Consider the following 19,631-nt stretch of genomic DNA (forward strand, 5'->3'; position numbering starts at 1 on the left):
TAGAGCAATAAAACCCAATCTCGAAGGCCTATGTTTTGATCGCGTCGCCAGCAACCTTAAAAGCAAGAAAAAAAAACGGAGCTATGATGTCATCGTTGACATGTTAAGGCTTACTGCTATTAATCTATAGAGTTTGTACAATTTTGGTAGTTTTGATACGGTGCCTAGTAGTTGTGGGTTTTATCTTTATCGATCAAATTAGATGGTGTCCGAATCCACGCCACGGGATTTTACGTGCGGATCTTGAAGGCTATGTTCTCTTCTACCTGAATTCTGCGGAAGCAATTTTGGGAGGCGGAAACACGTCATAGACGCTGAGATGGGGGGGGGGGGGGGGGATTTACTTCTTTTTTTCGGGGCTCAATTGACGTGCACGTGATCAACTTTGGCGCTCTTCGGTTCTTCCTCAATAAAGTCAGTTCGCGACTATGCAAGTCTTGGGTGAAGCTTCCAGCGCGATTGATCAACTTTTGCGCTCCTCGGTTTCTTCCTCGTAAAAGTCACTTCACAAGTCTTGCGTAACGCTTCCTGCGGGAGTATTTATCTCTCTCTCCCTTTTTTCTTTCTTTCTTTTGTTTCAGTTCTCGCGGCCGTTCCGGGTCGCCTTCAACGTTTGTTGAATGAAGCAAATTAAGAGAGCCGTCGTAGAGCTCGGGCAGCTGTGCTCTCTGCGGCCTTGACGTCTGTCGGGGAGTCACTGTGCGCTCGCAGACTTTGGTGGCGTATTTGCATGCTAGCCGAGCCCGTGTCTCTCGAAGAGGTGCGTCGGCGACTTTGGCCACGGAGCGGCGATCTGCTGAAGAGGAGGCGGTGACCATGGCTTGGCGAACGTGCGTGATCGCGCTGCTTTGCACCGCGCTGTCGTGCGCGCTCGCCGACGAAATGCCTGAATGTGAGTCACTGTTGGAGTCTTTGTTGGCTTGAGACTTGTGTCCATCGCGAATCTGTGCAGTCAGCGGTGCGCCGATGATTTTCGCGCACCGAATATGGGAAGTGCGCGTATGGGAAAGTTAAACAGTGGAAGTGGGTCATGCGATCGAAACTTCCTGTTCGTATCGCAGAGCGCGATGCGTTCGCGAAGCAGCGGTGAAGTGCGAAAGCGTGCCGCGAGTGTGAGTGGCTAATGAAAGCTGTCATGGGCTGCGAACTGCTGCCTTTAATCTGCCGACAGCTTTCGTGAATATTTTAGAACACCGATTCGACATCTTGCTCTCAAAAAGAAAAAACGCTGGACAAAAAGATTTTCCACCGACGACTAGCAGTCGCAAAACGATTGAGGTGTCGCTTTCTGACCTGAATTGAGGTGTCGCTTTCTGACCTGAGATGATGTCACGCTGGGCGATCGGGCCGCAGATGGCCGGATGGCTTGTCAGCGTCGTGCGACGTAGCGATAGATGGTTTTCCGACGGACGTCGTTCAGATTAGCGCTCGCTCACGCTTCTGTGATTTACGCTACGACGCTGGAACGCGTCATCTCTCGTGACTATATCTGAAGTGCTGCACGCGGCCTAGGACATGTGTGGAGGGAAGCAGATGTGACAACTGTGATCAAAAGTACGCGGACCAGAATTTCTGCAAAAGGAGCAAAAAGGAATTTCTCCGATTCTTTGGCATGTGACCTGAAACTGCCTGAAACTGACCACCGGTGTCACGCGACCGCTTTCGATCACGATTGAGCCCTATTCTCGGGTCGAAATTCTCGACCGCGATTGGCTCCCTCTCACAGCATGCGATAAGGAGCCAATGGCGACCGAGAAAGCCGATCACGATCAAAAATGCGCCGCGGGACACCCGCAGGTTGTATGGTGCATTCGGCATTTTCAGGTTCCGAGCCTGAGTCGCGAAGAAATTTGGCCTTTTTTGCAGAACCCCTTGTCCACACACTATGGATCATAAGTGTGCAGTATTTTGGGGGACTTCCGCTATCGCATTTGCTTTTCCTTTTAGTAATGATGTAGTAAGTCGCACACGTGAGATTTCACGCTCTAAAACACGCAGAGGTTGTTGTAATTAAAAAATAATAAAGTGAACCGAGGGGCTTGATTTTTTTTTGTTATTTACAGCCATAATGTTCTGCTTATTGTAGTCAGTCATAGAAACAATTTGACCCAGATGTGCTGTTGGCAAAGGCGCAGCTAGCCAGCCATTGACACTATTGGCCAGCAGGCCTTTACCTTTTTTGCAATAGGCTGTACATGAGTGCCTTCTTTTAAACATTGACTTGCTATGTGGAGGCTACAAGTTTCAAATGAAATAGCCTTCATTCTTGCAGAATGCTGGCGAAACTCATATGGAGCAACAGGCAAATGTGCTGAAGTAACGTACAGACCCTGACTAGACTCAAGTGGAGCTGCTTGAGGTCTCAAGTAGGCATGTTTCCTGTACCCCAAAAAGGCGGGCTAAAGTTTCCTAGACTGACCACTCATTGTCACAGAAAGTATCACTGAAAGTGATCAGCCAGGAATGTGGCTTCAGATTGATTGCTGGCCATCAGTTAATTGCTCCTTCAGTTGGATAGTTACATTGGTTTCCATGCACAACACTTGGAAGAAGAAACAAAGTCATGCATTATTAGGCAGCTGTTTGAAATAAGCTTTTCTAAGCGTGTACTGCCTGCATATCCATAGGTATTACCTTTATACTGCACGTGCAGATCAGCACAAAAAAACTAAAGAAAAGCTCGGCCCGCGATTTCTGTGTGGCATCTGTGCACCTTTCATGTTTTGATGTCCCGAGATTCGTGTGCCCCCATCTTCGAACGTAATGGCCTACCACCTGATACATCTCTATCTATTTTACAAGTAGGTTTACAAGTAGGCCTATGGCAGAGGCTCTACCATACAAGATAATCTGTAGTTGGAAAAGCAGCTCCCGCATACCATTGCTGCAAAATATCCATTGGGCCTCCTTTCAAGTTGCCAGCTGCCACAAGCAGCTTGGTACGAGAACTGAGGGACATCTTTACCCACTTGAAAAAGAGAGAGAGAGGCAGAGCTGGCAATTCCTCCAGCTCTGAAGCCATTTACTGCAACAGCAACAGGCTTTCACAACAGATACCTCCATCTGTTTATGAGCGACTTTGGATGCACATGCTGAAATCCATGCCTGGTCGCCACCACACTCGTAGCCTACATGGGACACAATACCCACTCAAATTACCAAGTGCCAAGGCTGCGTGATGTGCAAACAAAACGAAAAATGTTGGATATTTATTTATTTATTTATTTATTTATTTATTTATATTGGACTGCAACACTGAATTGATCATTCCATTAAGGTAGCATTTGACTTCCAGGCACCTAAAACATACCAATGGACTGATCGCTGAATGCGCAAAACTGGCAAACCGGGCCAGTGTAACGTAAAAAAATTCCAATCTGTTTTTGTTTCAAATTGGCCATTAGCCCTCCATGATAAGTCACAATGTATTGGGCTCTACCTATGTGGACTGTACTCGAACCAGTCTGGCCTGTCATGGAGGGCTAATGGCCTATTTGAAATAAAAATAGATTGGGATAGTTTTACATTATACCGGCCCAGGACACCACACAAGAAGACACACACTGAATAGAACTGTGCTCAATCTTGCTGTGTGTCTGTTATTGTATGGTGTCCTGTTTCCAAATTTTGTGCATTTAGCAATCAGCCATTGGAATGAACCGTCTAGCTCCTCAAGACATTACAAATACCAATGGAGCTAGTTGACTTTCAACTGGACTGGTACCTCATACTGGTGAGGTGCTTGTCCTTACCACCCTCCTGGAGCATGCGATGTGCATATTAATCAGATCACTTCCATTGTAAGTATGACCACTCTGTGTGATGGTGCCCCTTTAGTGTGTATGACTGTCGTGCCTGCCATTTGGAACTATAGAGATCTGCTGATTGTTTTATTGTGTTACTGTGCCTCTCTTTGCTATCACGAGTTTGCTAATCATTCTACTGTTATTTGTATATGTTACTGTAATAAATGCCACGAAAGAGAAAAAAGAAAGTATGATAGCACAGTAATTAGTGGGTCCAGCTCCTAGCTCCTTGTTTAGCTCCTCATTTTCCCTTTATTAGCTCCCAGCTGCACATTAACTCAGTAGTGCTAGATTGAATCGCAAGTTTGGACCTCAAAGTTTAACTTTGCTTTGGTTTATAGCGAAAGTGAAATTTAGGATGAGCAGCTGGCCTGACGATGACAGCCCATCGTGCACAGCACTATGCTTTTCTTCTCACGCTTTCACCATACCCTCCTCCTTTGCTTTCCGCTGCATGGTTCCGCAGAAGCCTTCTACTCCACTTGCCTCCTCGCACTCTCTTCGATATCGCCGTTTTTCATCTGCGCACCGCATTCGCTCTTTCATCCTTTTGCTGTGCTCGTTCGCTCGGTTACGAGGATGCTGAACGATGACGCTGATGCTCACCACAGGAACTGGTGCCTAAAAGCTGCACTTTTTAATAAAAAGAAATATGCTGGGATACACAACCAGGAGTTCCTGCGTACGAAGCAAGTACTCCACCACCTGGCTGTCACTATGGCCGTTACTGCGTGGGAATGCATACAAAATGATGGATCTCAACAAACATCAGACCGTACTGGGAGCTACTTCAACATAGGAACAATCCACCAACTGCATGCGTACTAGCAATGCACACTGCTGGGCTAGTTGGTTCATACTTGACAATTTCGCACTTGTCCTACCTTTTTCAGTGTAGCGTCGTCCTCACTATTCGGATACAAATGGTAAACTGCATGTATTTAGGGCATATCGAACTCAAGTAGATTGTAGATTGGTTAACATGCTGAAAAAATTTATCAAAGTACAGCTAATACTGAGGAAATCAAAATATTGACTGCCGAGCCATGGTTTTTGTGATATTGCTTCGAGACGGCTGTTCATAAGCAACACTATGGTGTCATTGTGTCAACCACATAAAAGTAACCGTGCCACACATCCAGGATTAATGGCAATAGTGCCCAACACCTAGCTCCCGAAATCATCTCTACTGCACCTATAAAATATTAAAACCTAATGCTCTCAGCTGTTGGCTGAGTTTCAAAAGCTTGCTGTGTCATTCCCAGTGCTCATGTTGAGCAGTGTGCCTAGATTGCGCTAAACTGCAGCCATCACTGTTTCTGGTATGAAAAGGTGCTTGATTTTAATCTATCATTGGACATCCTCAAAGCTACAGGTGCTATTTTTGATCACCCACTACGGCTTCTTCCATAGTAGAAGCTAGAATGTATTTGCGTAAAGCTACCTAGATACGCTGCTGTGTAATAACATTTGATGACATAATGATTTGTTGGAACACAGCAGGCTTATTTTCTTATTTGCTGTAGGTTGAAGATCACACTGTGGAATTGGCCCAAGAAATTATGGCACAAAGGAGCCTAAATCACTAGGCAACAATGGCATATACATTGCTCATATGGCACAAGCAGTGTAGACCAGAATGTTAGGCCACCTCTCCGAGTACTTTTAACCGTGTTTCAGATTTACTATGTGGTAGTCAATGAACTTGTGGCTGCACTTCGTACCATAAAAACTGCTTTCACTGCACATTTGCTGGCAATGTTAATGCCACCTTACTATAATGACTTGCATAATGGCGTATTTCTTGTGTCATGGTGGCATGTTTAATCTTTACAACCATCATGTAGTTGTCTCTCTACGGTCATAAATTGGTCATGCCAGTGCGAAGGGGGGAGGGGGATACTTGCACATTGTTGGTGGTGTTATGCAAATTGGAATTGCTTAACAGATTTCTTTATTCACATAAAGTCTGACCCGAGGAATATGAAGAGGTGGGAAACTGTGCCACCTTTATCATCTGACAGCAGAGATTCTGAATTTCTCCCGAATATGGGAGAGAAGCATGTTTATTTGAATATAGCAGCACATTTTCAATTCGATGTACCATGTACTAGCAGCTCAAAAAGTATATGGGTGCAGGTGGCAGCAAAAGTGGATAATAGATATATTTTCCATTGTTATTATTTTTTTTTTAGAGCAGCTGATTCTTCATGTCCAACGGTTAGTTATCCACCACGTCCATCGGAAGATTTCTGCTGCTCTAATGTGTTCATATATATGTTTCTTTCATGTCCCAAACACGTTTACTGTCAGAGCATTAGATGTTGGTGGTAAAAAGCTGCTGGCAAATGCTGCATGCAAACTGTGGTTTTGTTTTCTCTGCACTTATTTGTGTATGCCATTGCAAACAAACTCTACTTCAGTCCCCACATTGGGAAATCACTGAAAAGCTCTGATTGCTACAGGGCTATCCATCTGCTTCTAGGGCTACAGTCCCAGCTGTGGTGGCGCTGTGGCTATGGCGTTTCGCTGCTAAGCTCGAGTTCGTGAATTTGATCCCAGCTGCGGCGGCCACATTTAGATGGAGAGTAAATGTAGTAACGCTCGTCCACTTATACAGGTGCATTTTAAGTGTATGTTGACGAACCAGAGTTGGTGAAAATTTATCCGGTATCCCCCCTACAACTTGCCTCATAGTGAGATCATAGCTTTGGTGTGTAACACCCCAGAATTTCTTTAATTTAGGGTTACAGTAGTACTACGCACCCCCAAAGCCCCAACATGGCTTCCTGCTTTGAACTGTATACCCATGCTAACTGCTTTCTGATAGTGCACATGCAAGAACAAGAAGTCTGAAGCTTGCAGGCTGGCAAACCAGCAGAGAAAGTTTCTTCTCCCATATAGCTCTATGCAAGCACCCTGATTGGTGACGTCAGCAGTCCTTGTGGAATGCTACAGAGAACCTAGAAGCCACAGGACATGTCACATTGATGTCCATGTCACAAGGTGCTGCAGTTTCAAATCGCTTGTCTATACATTCTTCAAGAGGTCCCTTACCACCTCTGGTATTTCAAACACATTTTGAACAAACACCTATCATGTACAGAACACCAGAACAATGATCATTGACGAACATGGCAGCGCTATGGGCTGCGGAAAAGCTAGAAATTCAGAAAACTATTCCGCGTTTCTGTCTAGGCTTTTCTGGTCCCTTCGCAGGTTGCGATGCCAGCAGGGTCAGGCATGTGATGTCCGTTGGTTAAAGAACGAGCGTGCCAGAGTGACGAGAGCCAGTTTCAAGTTCTGAGAATGAAAGGGGCTCGCCCATTGTGTGCCACTGATTCCGTTGTGAAGTTTGACTCGGTTGATGTTGCATGAAGTATAGCTAGAGACTGAGAATGGAGGAGATCTCATCTTCTGTATTCTGGTTGACCAACATGACCCACAGTTTTCACTGGACTGCACACAGACAGTGAGACAGAGTATAGATGGAGTGCAGAGAAGTATGAAGCGAGGAGGAGATTGTGCCTGTGGGAAGTGTAGGGAAGGTGAATGAGAAATTGTGGCGGCCACATAGTCATTCATCAAACACCGTAACTTTGCTAATGTGGCATAATTTTGAAAAATTCTTGCACATGTGCGTTCACTGTAGACTGGTACACAGCTGCCATTATATAACAAATTTCTGAGCGCTGAGCAGTTTAGGGACCCTTTAAATCTATATTTAAAATATATTCGTGGCAACTTTCACCATTAATAATCAGTGATACTTATGTATAACTTGGATAGTTTTGGGGTTTACAAAGAAGCTTGACAATAATTTAAGGACCGCGCAACGAGTGATGAAACTAGAAATGCTAGGCGTAATTTCGAGAGACAGGAAGATAGTGGCATGGATAAGGGAGTAAATGGGGGTAGCCAATATTCTATAGTAAGGTACAACTTTAGAAAAAAAGGGGCGTTTACTCCTCCAAGGTGGATGCTCACGAGCCTCCACCAATGGGCATGTGTTCTAGCTCACGTCACGAGCCGGACGGCCGGTGGCTCAGGCTGATGGAGAAGATGGTCGTCCACACTTCAAACTGTCCGAATCGCGTCAGTTGTGTGCATCTGCCCCTCATCAGAGTGAATTCCCAAACTGTTATGCAATTTTCGAGTATACGTCGCCACCGCCAGTGATGTATACTCGGAAATTGCACAACGCAAACGTCTGTAGTTCTAAATTTTGTCTCACTATTCCTTCGATACTATCTGAAGCCACCCAGGCTGCAGCAAATTTATTTATACAGTTATATTACAAAGAAAGCTCATAGAGAAGAAGATTGGCAATATTGTGCTTGGACATCTCTAATTGGATGTGCATGGAAGAATATTCCTCAAAGAACATATATAGTATCTTTTATTAAGTGTCAAGGCATAATCCTGTGCTAGATCCTGATCATTGCTGTCACTGTTTCTGCAAATTTTGTAGACTCATGTTTAGTTGTATTTAGTTTGGGACCATTTAGAACCAAAAGGTGAGCATGGGACAAAGTTTGTGTGTCATGTATTCACTGCAAGCTGTAATAAGCTCCAGATATGGCTTCCGCTCATTTGTGTGGTTTGAATTGATATGGCCATTAGACAAGTGTGCTTTATTTTTATATCGAACATGAGCTCTCATGCTGGTTGCGTTGCTTATCCATGCTAATGGCTTTCAAACTTGTGAGACTACCCGTGGGCAGCCATTTCTTTTTTTTCGCACTCCCTTGGAGGCACTCTGCATAAATGGAAAGTTGTTCGATTTGATTTCAGTTTGCGTTCTTCTTGTGCTGCAGATGCATTCAGCGAGCTCTGCCAGAACCAGTCAGCATCCCTCACAGTCCGCAAGGCGGCTCTTGTGTGGCTCAACAACTCGCAAGAAGAGTGCAGCGTGCGCGTCCGTTTCGCTTCTGGACTCCTCATCACGGTGGCCTCGCTGAACTTGACGGCATCGGCAAACTGCACCGACAGTTATCTGAAGGTGACAGTTGCCGATGAAGTGGCACCAGGAGGAGGACCGTTCTGTGGCTACCAGGCAGACCGTCGTGAGGCCACACCAGGTCTGCAAGTGACATTCATGAAGCCACCACAGAATGGCTCTGTTGTGCTGAATGTCAATGCCACGTCACCAACTAGCAACTTCACCTTGGTGCTCACGGCATTTACAAATGGTGAGCATGGTTCAGTGTTAGAGGTATCTCATCCGTAGAGGCGATTCCGAAGCATGGTTCTATAGGTTTGCCTTATGTGTTAGCTGAAGTTGTCAGTCTTTGCACACGAGGAAGACAAAGGGCGAAAACGATTAGCACTGATATCTAAATATAGGCCTTACTGTGGACATGCTACTAAGGTGCTGCATGCTATCAAGTAATCTACCAAATATTGCCGATAGTCACAATACAATAGGAGATTGACTAGAAATTTATTTAAAATCATTGTTTCTGGCTGGCTAGTAATCTGTGTCTCATATTAATCTTGAGTTCTCATAGGAATAAACAAAATTTTGTGGATGTCGTCACACTCACACAGACTCGCACCCATTTAAGCTCACTGGGAATCGCTCAGACTTGCAGGCGAGCATGATTGTAAGTGACTGAAGTCTGTACTGTGCATAATTGCAGCATTTTTGCTGTGGTGCTACGTGCAAAAAGATGCAATAACATGATGACGATGGATTACAGAAAAAACAAAAGAAAAATTTAATGAATCATTCTTTTTGTATACTGTCGAACCCGACTATATCGAACCCGTTTACATCGAATTATTCTATATATCGAACAATTTTTGGTCACGGTATAGTTACAATGAGTATATATAGCAAAAATTACGCTTACATCGAACAAATATTGCAGTGACTCCCGATATATCGAACGTCAAGCGGCGGAAAAGTGTCCCCAGAGGTTGGCTTTCCCTCGCGGTAGCGGGGAAACCCGGCGGCGCGGCTCCATCCAACCGCTCTCCCTACCGTGACCGCGCTATCTTGGGCTGTTCGGGCGAGCCGTCGACACTCCCCGTGTCGCGCATAGTGGAGTCTATTAGGCCACCATCCTCCCTCTTTTTCTATCCTCTTTCCCTTGCCACCTCTCTCCCCTGACGACGCTTTGCCGTGCCCCCACACAGGTTGCAGAATCAAGCGTCCTTCCTTTCTTTAGATCACTATCTAGCGACACTCCCCAGCAAAAGATGATCCTGGCCCGCCTACAGCCCTTGCTCAGACAGCCAATCAGAAGCTCTTGTGCTCTCTTCGTGCAAGATGGCGAAAGTGCGAGTTGTCTGGCTGCTTCTCTGGTTTATCGTGTTTGCGCCTTGTGGGCCTTCTCCCGCAGTGTTGCCGTGATGAAGCGGCAGAATTCGCCTTTCGTCGTGAAGCTCGAAATCATAAATCGCGTCGAACGCGATGAGAAGTTGGATGTCCCCGCAGCGTGCAAGATTCCGAGGAGCACTCTCGGCACGATTAGGGCTAAAGTGGCCAGACTCGCAACCCGGTGCCCATGGCGCCCGACGCATACGCACGGCCGTGTACGAGGGGTTCTTCATACGTGCCGGTTTCCGCGTGCTCGGTGAGGACTGTAAATTCTGATCAATGTGACGAAGCCGTTGCCGGTGTTGCCGAAGTTTGGAGCTAGCTGACAAAATTTCCGGGACATTCGAATCAACGGTGGACGAGTTTGTGAGTGCAGATGATGGTGTCGCGACCACGGTAGAGCCCGGAAACGAAGACTACATCGCCGACATCGTACCGAGCACAAATGACAGTAGGCACATTGAGGAAAGCAACTACGGTCCTTTGCCCATATCGTACTGAGCACAAATGACAGTAGGCACATTGAGGAAAGCAACTACGGTCCTTTGCCCATATCCTCCGAAGTGATTGGTGCACTCGCATTAGTCCGGCGCTTCTGCGCGAACGCGGAAGGTTGCGGCCTCAGCTGCTCCGACTCCTTAGACAACGTGGGGAAGTGCGTGCGTCGCAGGCAGCGAAATTGCCCAAGCAGAAAATGCAGGACTAATTTATGCCAAACTAAGCTAGTTTCGTTAATAAAGTGATTTTATAAATGGTATGTGCTTTTATGACATCCAATTATTTAGCAGGCTTATATCGAATTATGCTCTATATCGAACTGATAGGCGTTTTTTTGTGAGTTCGATATAGCCGGGTTTGACTGTAGAATGACAGACGGGTGTTCTAATGACAATTGGGAATCGGTTTCTTCCCTGTTTGTAGCTTGCGCTTCTCTTGTTAAGGGCACAACAGCTTAGGGGGCATCATTTTCCAGTGTGAAAACACGGAACTCTATGGCGTGATTGTCCCGAGCATGTATAAGAACATGGAAAGTTCCAACAAAACACAAATATTGTGTTCAATAAACAACGGTATTAAGTCCTATTCATCTCGAATTCGAATTTGTTACTTTTCTCACTTAAGTGATTACTGGCGATCCACAACTAAATAATTACTGGATCATGGCTTCAGAGCTTTTTAGCACGGCTCTACCACTGGTAAATCATGTCTCCAAATTACACTTCTCAGTGGCATTTAGATCATGCTTACGCTTTATTTTTCACTGGAAAGTCTTTGGTAATGCTGAAATGACAGAGCGTACATTTCACTGACTGTCCATAAGGTACATCCTCAAGTTATTAAAGGGACACTAAAGGCAAATATTAATCAAGCTAAAGTGATGGATTAGTCCTCGAGAATCTCTAAGACGTCAATATTATCGCGAAGAGAACCTTAATTATCGAGAAATTGAGGTAAGTGCAGGACATGATTAAAGACTCCCCCGGGGCATTCAAGTACTTGCCCAATGACGAAAGCACTCCTCAGTTAAATTCTGTCACTAGTACTCAACCACTCGTTGCACAAAACATGCTTGTATTGTATTATAAGACGAAATAAAATGCTACTTGTCCAGGCCTATTTCACCTTTAGAAAAAAGAACTCATTGAAGTAACCCTGACGACGACGTGGGTGGTCGAAGGGTTTCGTTTTTGCTCGGCTCCGCGTGGCCCACGCTTTCGTGTTTCGGTAGCTATCGCGTAGTGCTGCGCTGGTTTAGCTGACTTGCAAAACTCACACAAACTGCTAGTAGCGAAGAATTCAACTTCCGCGTGATGTCGTGGGATGCCCGATCGGTCTACGCCACTTGACCATAGAGCAGGGTGAATCTGCCACTCTGTCTTGGCTCCTCGGTGCCGCCGTCTGTCGGGCGCCGCTTTACTCTCCGGCGGCAGCAAAAGGGGGTGATGGCATATGCAACGTCACCACTCCCCCAGTTGGGCGGCAGGAGACTTAAATTGCGATAAAGGTATTCGGACCCTTCAGATGCTATTTTCTCATAGACTAAGTACTTTCTTGGCACAAAACAAGCGTTTCGAGGTTTCTGGAATGGTATACAAACAGTCCACATCGACTTAGTACTTGCCTTTAGCGTCCCAAAAAAGCGAGCATGCAGTAAAACCTCTTTAATTGGAAGGCATTGGGACCAAGAGACATATCCCAATTAAGCAAGATTCCCAATTATTCGAAACGATGTGAAAGCTAAGAAATCAGCCAGAAAACATGATACATGGGTGGCACATCTTTATTGTCGTATGTCCACGTACTTGGAAAAGAGTTCCTCGATGCAAACTGATGCTTTCGGTAATTTGCTGCTCTAAAAGACGTGTTTTCAAGGCGGTCAACCCGGCACAACATCTCAGCCTCGCCACCGTTGTATTGAGTGAAGCTGCGCACAACACTCATTGCATCGATCACTATCGGGCGGGCTTGTCATCGCTGTCTTCAACTTTGGTGGCTGAGTCGGTTGTTTTTGCAGCGATCTTGCTGTTGAGGTCAATGTAGCATGTAGGAAGTGTGCTCTTGATATTCGAGTAATCGGAGAAGCCGTTTGGACTACACTCTCCATCCTCGGTGTTTAAGGCCTCATATTGAATGCAAAGGGTCCCCTTCCTCATCAAACGGGCAGGTGACAGCACAGTCAATGGAGGTGGTGGTGGCAACTTCCTTCACAGATCTGGTGTGCTCAAAATACCGTCGAATAACCATGGCCTCCACTTGCCTCCATGCATTAACAATGAGGCACGTTGCACCGAGGAGGCCAGTGGCATACTCCTCGCTGTTATCTTAGCAAAGGAGCACTTGCTTTAACATACTGTAGCGATATATCTTTCTCTTATGAAGTATAACGCCTTGATCCATCGGCTGCGATGGTGACGTTGTGTTAGCAGGCAGAAATACAATTTAATTGCCTGCAGGTTCTGAGTATCGTTGTGCGCTGGGCAATTATGAAAGACAAACAAAACATTACACCCCATGGCCACAAACTTGTGGTCAAGGTGCCGCACATATTATTTAAAAATTGCCGCTGTCATCTAAGCTTTCTTATTGTTCTTGTAAATTAGGTTGCCCTTGGGTGGCAGTCATGCACGTTTAAAACAACTAGGTTTCTGACCAACAGCAAGCAGTGGCAGTTTGTGCCTACCACACATGTTTGCACTGAACAAAACAGTGATTCTGTCTTCGTTCTATTTCTGCTCCTTAATGTTTGCCTCCTTCGCAGTGAAGTTCTTCGTAGGCAACATTTTGTAGAATAGCGCAGCCTTATCAAGATTTTACACATTTGCTGCATCGTACTTGGCGAGTAGTGGAGTCAAGGAGTGCTCTTCCAGCGGTCGACAACACTATGGTCCGTGCTGCCACTCTTACCACAAACAGTGATGCACATCAAATTGTTGCGATCCTTGAGGTGACAGAACCACTCAATGCTGCATTTAAACTCTATACGGCCAAGTTGCAGCGCCAGCTGATTAGCTTTCTCCCACAAGATGGTCCCGTTGACGGAAGGTGGGCTGCATTCGTTTTCTGCAGGCAAGCAATCAAGGCAGCTTCGACGTCAGTGTATGTAGCAGCGTGCACTCATGTATGCTTTGCCGAGTGCGTCTTGCTGTACATGCCGAGTATATTCAGCTTGTTCTTGACAATGTTACACATCATTGACAAGGGAATGTGGTGCTTTCCGGCGAGAGCAGTTTTTGATGCCTTTCGCTTGCTGGCTTCTTCAATCAAACAAACCTTTTCCTGCAGCGACAAATTCTTGTACGTCGGCATCTTCCAAGCGCACCACGGTAAACGATTCACAATGGAGAATGCGCAGGCGCAGACAGACGCAGCAGTTTCACAGCATTTGCCAATTGAAATCCATCCAACTGAAAAGACCAAACAAGGCCCACAAAGCTGTAAAAGCATGGCCTTCAAGATCATTCTTAAAAAAAGAAACTGCATAGATTCTAATTTGGCTGAAGCTTCTAAGATTGGCAACCCCTAATGCATAGCTCGGAAGCCGCGGCCAAGTATGAAAGTTAACCGAGAAACGGCAGACTGGCCACACCAATTATCTGGTTAAATACACATGTAAAAATCCAGTGCCACACATATAATGAAAATTATTCGGGATTCCCAGTTAACCGCGTGCGAATCACCGAGGTTCTGCTGTACTTGGTGGAGTTGAACTCACAATATAAGAAATCCAAAGGTTCTCATACATGCAAGCATAAATGTGCACGCAGCCTCGACTGCACAGTACATCTCCGTAACTTCCTGCACGTTGATACACAGTTGGGGCAGCAACACAGAAACTTTCGCCCTGACACACAAAACAAGCACATTTAACTATAAAATTCAAACAGCGCTAAACGACAGGACCAGAATGAGGAGGAGACAAACACGGCGCTGAGGTCCTGTCCTCATTCTGGTCCTGTCGTTTAGCGCTGTTTGAATTTTATAGTTACCATGCAACACCAACTCGCCCAATCCGCTGCCCTTCTGCAAGCACATTTAGTCATGCACGGTGGAAAAGTTGCTGAAGAGCACCAATTAGCGCGTTGTATGATGTTGGATAAGTGCACTGCAAATTAAGATCTAAGAAGGAGTTTGGTAGGTGGTTTCTAGTGGCATATTCTGTTTTTCTTGGCAAATGGCACAGGAAATAGTAACACAGAAACATTAAGAGCTAGTAGCGGCAGAGAAGAAGCAGCATTGCGCATTAGACGAGCATTTACAAGAGAAATAAGTGGGCATAGGGCCACCAGTAGACAAAAGAAAATGATGACCTCAACACTGTAGTGCTCTTTCCAGCAAAGGAAGGAAGTGCGAACGTAGTCGTAGTCAGCCTGCTCTGCAGACAGACGGTGCCCTTGGGACACCCGTCTATTCTTCCACCGTAGCCTTGAGTCGCGTCACCCACAGATACCAATTGTAGCATGCTGTCGTCTTCAGCAAACTCGGGCTGCCATGGCAACTACGCCACACTGCAGATGCGGCCACGCAGCTACATGCAACTGCAGTGGCCAACTATGCACGTGACGGGGCTCGAGTGCGTGCTCATGTGCTCCAGTCTCACCTTGCTATGTGGTGTGGACCAGCTTTGTCCTGCAGCAGCTTGACTAACTGATGGTAGCCAGATCCAAATTGCGCATTTTGCGCAATAGCTCAGTACGAAGCGGAGTCTGCCAGGGTGTCTAGCCAGTAGGGGCCAGGAGAGAGCGCACGCTAGCAAGCGTGTGTCTGGTCTGCCCTTAAGTTTTGTGTGGTTCGAGGCCAGGTGAGTGTTCACAACTAGTAGAAATTAGCGAGACCCAACGGCTTTGATACTGACAAACAGTGTGGCCAAAGTTACATTCCTACGCGGCCGTTTGTTAGCAGATGATAGTCGGCTGTAGTACAATAGTTGTACTTCTGGTCGTATGTAATTGCTGTCGAAATTCTGAACAGAGATTTTCGCTTACTTCAGCCTGTTTATTAAACTGCGTCAATAAATGTGCACTTTAACAGAAGTGCGCTGATTGAAGAACTCTTCTTGATTGACATCAGCCGCGTATCTGAATCTGCTATATGATGAAGTATAGCAGCCTGAAAAGAGTTAGGTGAAGGCTTCTGTTGAAAATATATATTTTGAGAAAAGGTGACTTCGTGCTCCACTTGCGGAGCTGCACACTACTGCAAAATTTGGCTGAGATGTTCACAGCAGCGTATGCTATTCATGGAGAGTGTTTTTTCATCAAGCCCAAGGGGTCCGTGTGTGTCTGCATTTGTTTTACTGGATGGAACCGGATAAATGCAACATCTGCCATATTTATAATATCTTAGCTCAGTGAACTCGCCACTGAGTTCTGTTCCTGCTTTAAATATACATGGTGTATTAGAAATGTTTCTCAGGGATAACCTTGTTGTTCAGTTTTGAATATATGCACTTGTTTGTTTGTGCAGTTTTGTTCGAATGGTTACTCAGGAAATTTGTTTTGTGTGAACTGAAACGAGTACTTTTTCTAGTAGTGCTGTATTAAAGGAGAAATGTGCTTGATTTTCTTGAACTTATGTGTGCCTAGAAATGAAGAAATAAGGTAGTGCAGCGGTGGCGTAGAGGTAGAGCATCCGCCTCGCATGCAAGAGGACCGTGGTTTGAATCTTGGTGCCGTGCAATTTTCCACCGGATAAAAAACAACAACAAAAAATCCGTGTGTTGATAAAATTGCATGAACAGGCCTGGAGTGCGGCCTGATCCCGGTGACCAGAACCGGTAACGCACTCTCTCACCAGAGCAGGATTGGCCACCCTGGTGCAGTACTTGGGCAGAACCTCCTGTATGAGTACAACAATCAAATCCCGGCCCCTCAGTCCCCAGCAGCTGCTTCGCATCACAGCTGCGAAGCTGTGATGCAGCAGAGGGTGCCAAGAATCCCTGGGTCCGGGCAGGCTGCCATTGGAATCTCAAGCTGGCAATGTTTAACGCTGCCGGGGTAGTTGGAGAAGTATGGGAGAGGCCTTTGTCCCTGCAGTGGGCGTAACCAGGCTGATGATGATGATTATGATGTTGATAATGACTATATTGGCCTCTACAGTCACTTGCTCTTTTCACTAGTTGCACTTGCATTGTTATTCATTATATCTTCCCACAAAATTCACAACATATTGTTTCTGCTCCAGCACAAGGTATGCTTGTGGTATCAGTTGCTCTTTTTTTACACAATTCCTGTAGCATGTTCAAGTACTATAGTGATAACTGCCAAGCGGAATGTCTTGTGTAATAGTCTGATATCACCACCACGTGACAGTATTTAGAGCTTTCCAAATCTCAAAACAGCATTGTCCTTGTATTTATGTAACTTTTTCCAGAATCTATGCTGTTTGAGCAGTCCTGACTTGTTTCCATATATTTAGAAGTACCTCAAGAACATTCTGTATGCAACTTAATTGTTACACGCTATATATTGTATTGATATCAAAATTAATATTTGGCCCTTGTTGATGCGTAATTATGTATGGCTTTCACTAAGCAAAGAATCAACCTGTAGCCCATTGCGCGTAGGACTTGTCTGAAGCTTCCTTATTTTTTTACCTCGAGCCATTTTGAGCGTCAGTCTTGTGTAGAGTTTTGCTAAGAGTGCCTGTTTACTGGCACAAGTAGTGCCAAAAGAAAGAAAAATACAATGCAGCGTTCATTATTCGGCAGATGTCTAGAAGGGGAACGAAGTTTTGCTGAAGAAACAAATTTCTGTTTACGTGACAAGCGGAACGACCAGAGACGGCCTTTAAAAAAAGCACCCTCAAAAAAATCGAACTGTGCGGTTGAAACAAAATTAATCGCAGTGTTATAACATGTTGCTCAAATTCCTTTCTTCCTTTTCCTTTTGCAGTGAGCAGAGATGATAGCTGCCCCAGTACGAGGCACGAGTGCTACAACAAGCGCTGCATTGCTTCAGATATCTTCTGCGACGGCCACAACCATTGTGGCGGGACGCAGGTCCCCCTGCCCGAGCAGTGCCCCAGTGAGTGCCCATCTGGCTACAGTGCTTTCTCAGTCTTGTGCTTAAAAAAATGTAATGACTGAGTACTGCAGTTAATTTTGCAACGGTTATGTGCCAGTACCTGCCTTTTGGGCTAAAACCTGCAGGTTTACATAAAACTTCCAAAGGGAACTGATGATCACACCTTAAGAGCTGCAACAGATAATGGGGGGTGTATTATCAAGAGAGGTAAAGCATGGATTAGAATGAAGGTTTTCAAATGCCTTCAAAGAGTTTTAAGCAACCTCTGTGTACTTGCTCCCAAAATGACCCGCCGTGGTTGCTCAGTGGCTATGGTGTTAGGCTGCTGAGCACGAGGTCGCGGGATCGAATCCCGGCCACGGCGGCCGCATTTCGATGGGGGCGAAATGCGAAAACACCCGTGTACTTAGATTTCGGTGCACGTTAAAGAACCCCAGGTGGTCGAAATTTCCGGAGTCCTCCACTACGGCGTGCCTCATAATCAGAAAGTGGTTTTGGCACGTAAAACCCCATAATTTAATTTTTTTGCTCCCAAAATGGGAATATTGTCACAAAATGATAATACAGAGGCAGCTAGGTAGGTGAGATATAATGAGCTATCAGAAAACAAAACAGCTCTTTAGGTTAGCCTGAACTTGAAACTAAGAAATGATTTGGGGGTGTCAATAACAACAGGCTTGCTCAGTCTCGCTACCATGCAAGCCATACCAAAGAGTAATGACAGTGAGTGTGGCAGCCAACAATCGTATTACGTTGCCTCCCAGGAGCAGCTTGCCGACTGACGTTTGATGCGATGCAGGAGATGATGCTGCACTTATTGCAGCAGCAAACATTCCCCTGCTCCTTGTACACAACATTTGCATAGCCAGAGAGCTTGCTCAGCTACAGTACAAATGTTCTGTCTTTATGCTCACAAAATTTGGCAGTGAGCGTTGGCGTGTACCTTGAGGCACAACAATCGGCCTTCCTTTGGGAAAGCATTGATGTCACCAATATCGGTGCATTGGAAATCGCATCATCTCAGCCGTCTGTGGTACCCAGCATCTCCACCAGAAATGTTAGTAGGTAAAAGACAGAGGCTAGCAAAACATATGCTATCTGCTTTGATGGTTGACCAGAAGATAGCATGCAGTTTGTGCACATTGCCTATTATCTTTGTGCCTACCTTCCTGCAATGTGATAAACAACTTTTATTGAGCCCTTAGTAAAGTTGGTGCGCGCTGGCCTTGGGTCAATATTGAGGTTCGACTATTGAAGTGAGAGAGGTAGGGGGTGGGGAGTGCATGGGTTGAATGCATGTTAAAGGCCAACTGCAACGAAAACAACTTGGCCCATGTGGTTAGGAATGGCTCGTGCATACTATTGAAGCAATCTTGGCAAAGCTGTTGGTAATACATACTAATAAACTTTTTTTATTAGCAGTCCATAAATAGCACCTAAGCAGACAATGTGTGTACCTGGTGGTTGGCTAATATGATGCAAGTCCCTGTACATCACCTGACACATTTTTCAGTGCTCCATGGGCAGCTGCGAGCGGTGACTTGTTCCTGAGGTCATGCTGAGAAGTTGTGCACTCCGAGTCCTATGTCACTGCCAGTGACTGATAAAGGCGTCTTTTTCTTTTTCAGTTCTGGTATCGATAACGACTACTTTCGCTAGCCTTTCCCGGTGGATTCAGTGGGATTTCAGATTTCGAGTTTTCCATGGAGACTGCTCTCTAGTTGCACCATCTGAAGCTAGACTTTTTTACATGGCTCAAAGCTTTGTTGCAGTTAGCCTTTAATGTGTGTCCTTAGATTTGGTGCATTTAACCATTTGACTGGTGAGCCAAGCAAGACAGAGTTTCAAAGGAACATCAAGGCTTGGGAATGAGAAACAGGGGGTTGAATGATGGATATTAATGAAGCCAAGGTTTCAACGAGGGATCCTGTCTTTGTCAGGGCAACTGACAAAGGTGACGGAAATGATTGCCCTTAT

General features: G+C 45.6%; 1 protein-coding gene across 2 annotated transcripts in view; it reads left to right on the forward strand.

Annotated features, from left to right (window-relative positions):
• LOC126517784 (uncharacterized) overlaps positions 1-19,631 on the forward strand; it is a 27,434-nt gene continuing 7,803 nt past the window's right edge. Inside the window, exons 1-4 of one of the 2 annotated variants that reach the window (XM_050167577.3) lie at positions 1-499; positions 582-892; positions 8,624-8,998; positions 17,523-17,654. In XM_050167577.3, coding sequence (XP_050023534.2) covers positions 817-892; positions 8,624-8,998; positions 17,523-17,654 — 583 coding nt within the window. In that variant the 5' untranslated portion in view covers positions 1-499; positions 582-816. Of the gene's footprint in view, positions 893-8,623; positions 8,999-17,522; positions 17,655-19,631 lie in introns of both variants that reach the window. The other variant, XM_072285633.1, reaches the window with a different exon arrangement.

Source organism: Dermacentor andersoni, chromosome 11, assembly GCF_023375885.2.
Source record: "Dermacentor andersoni chromosome 11, qqDerAnde1_hic_scaffold, whole genome shotgun sequence".
Classification (NCBI taxonomy): Eukaryota; Metazoa; Arthropoda; class Arachnida; order Ixodida; family Ixodidae; genus Dermacentor; species Dermacentor andersoni.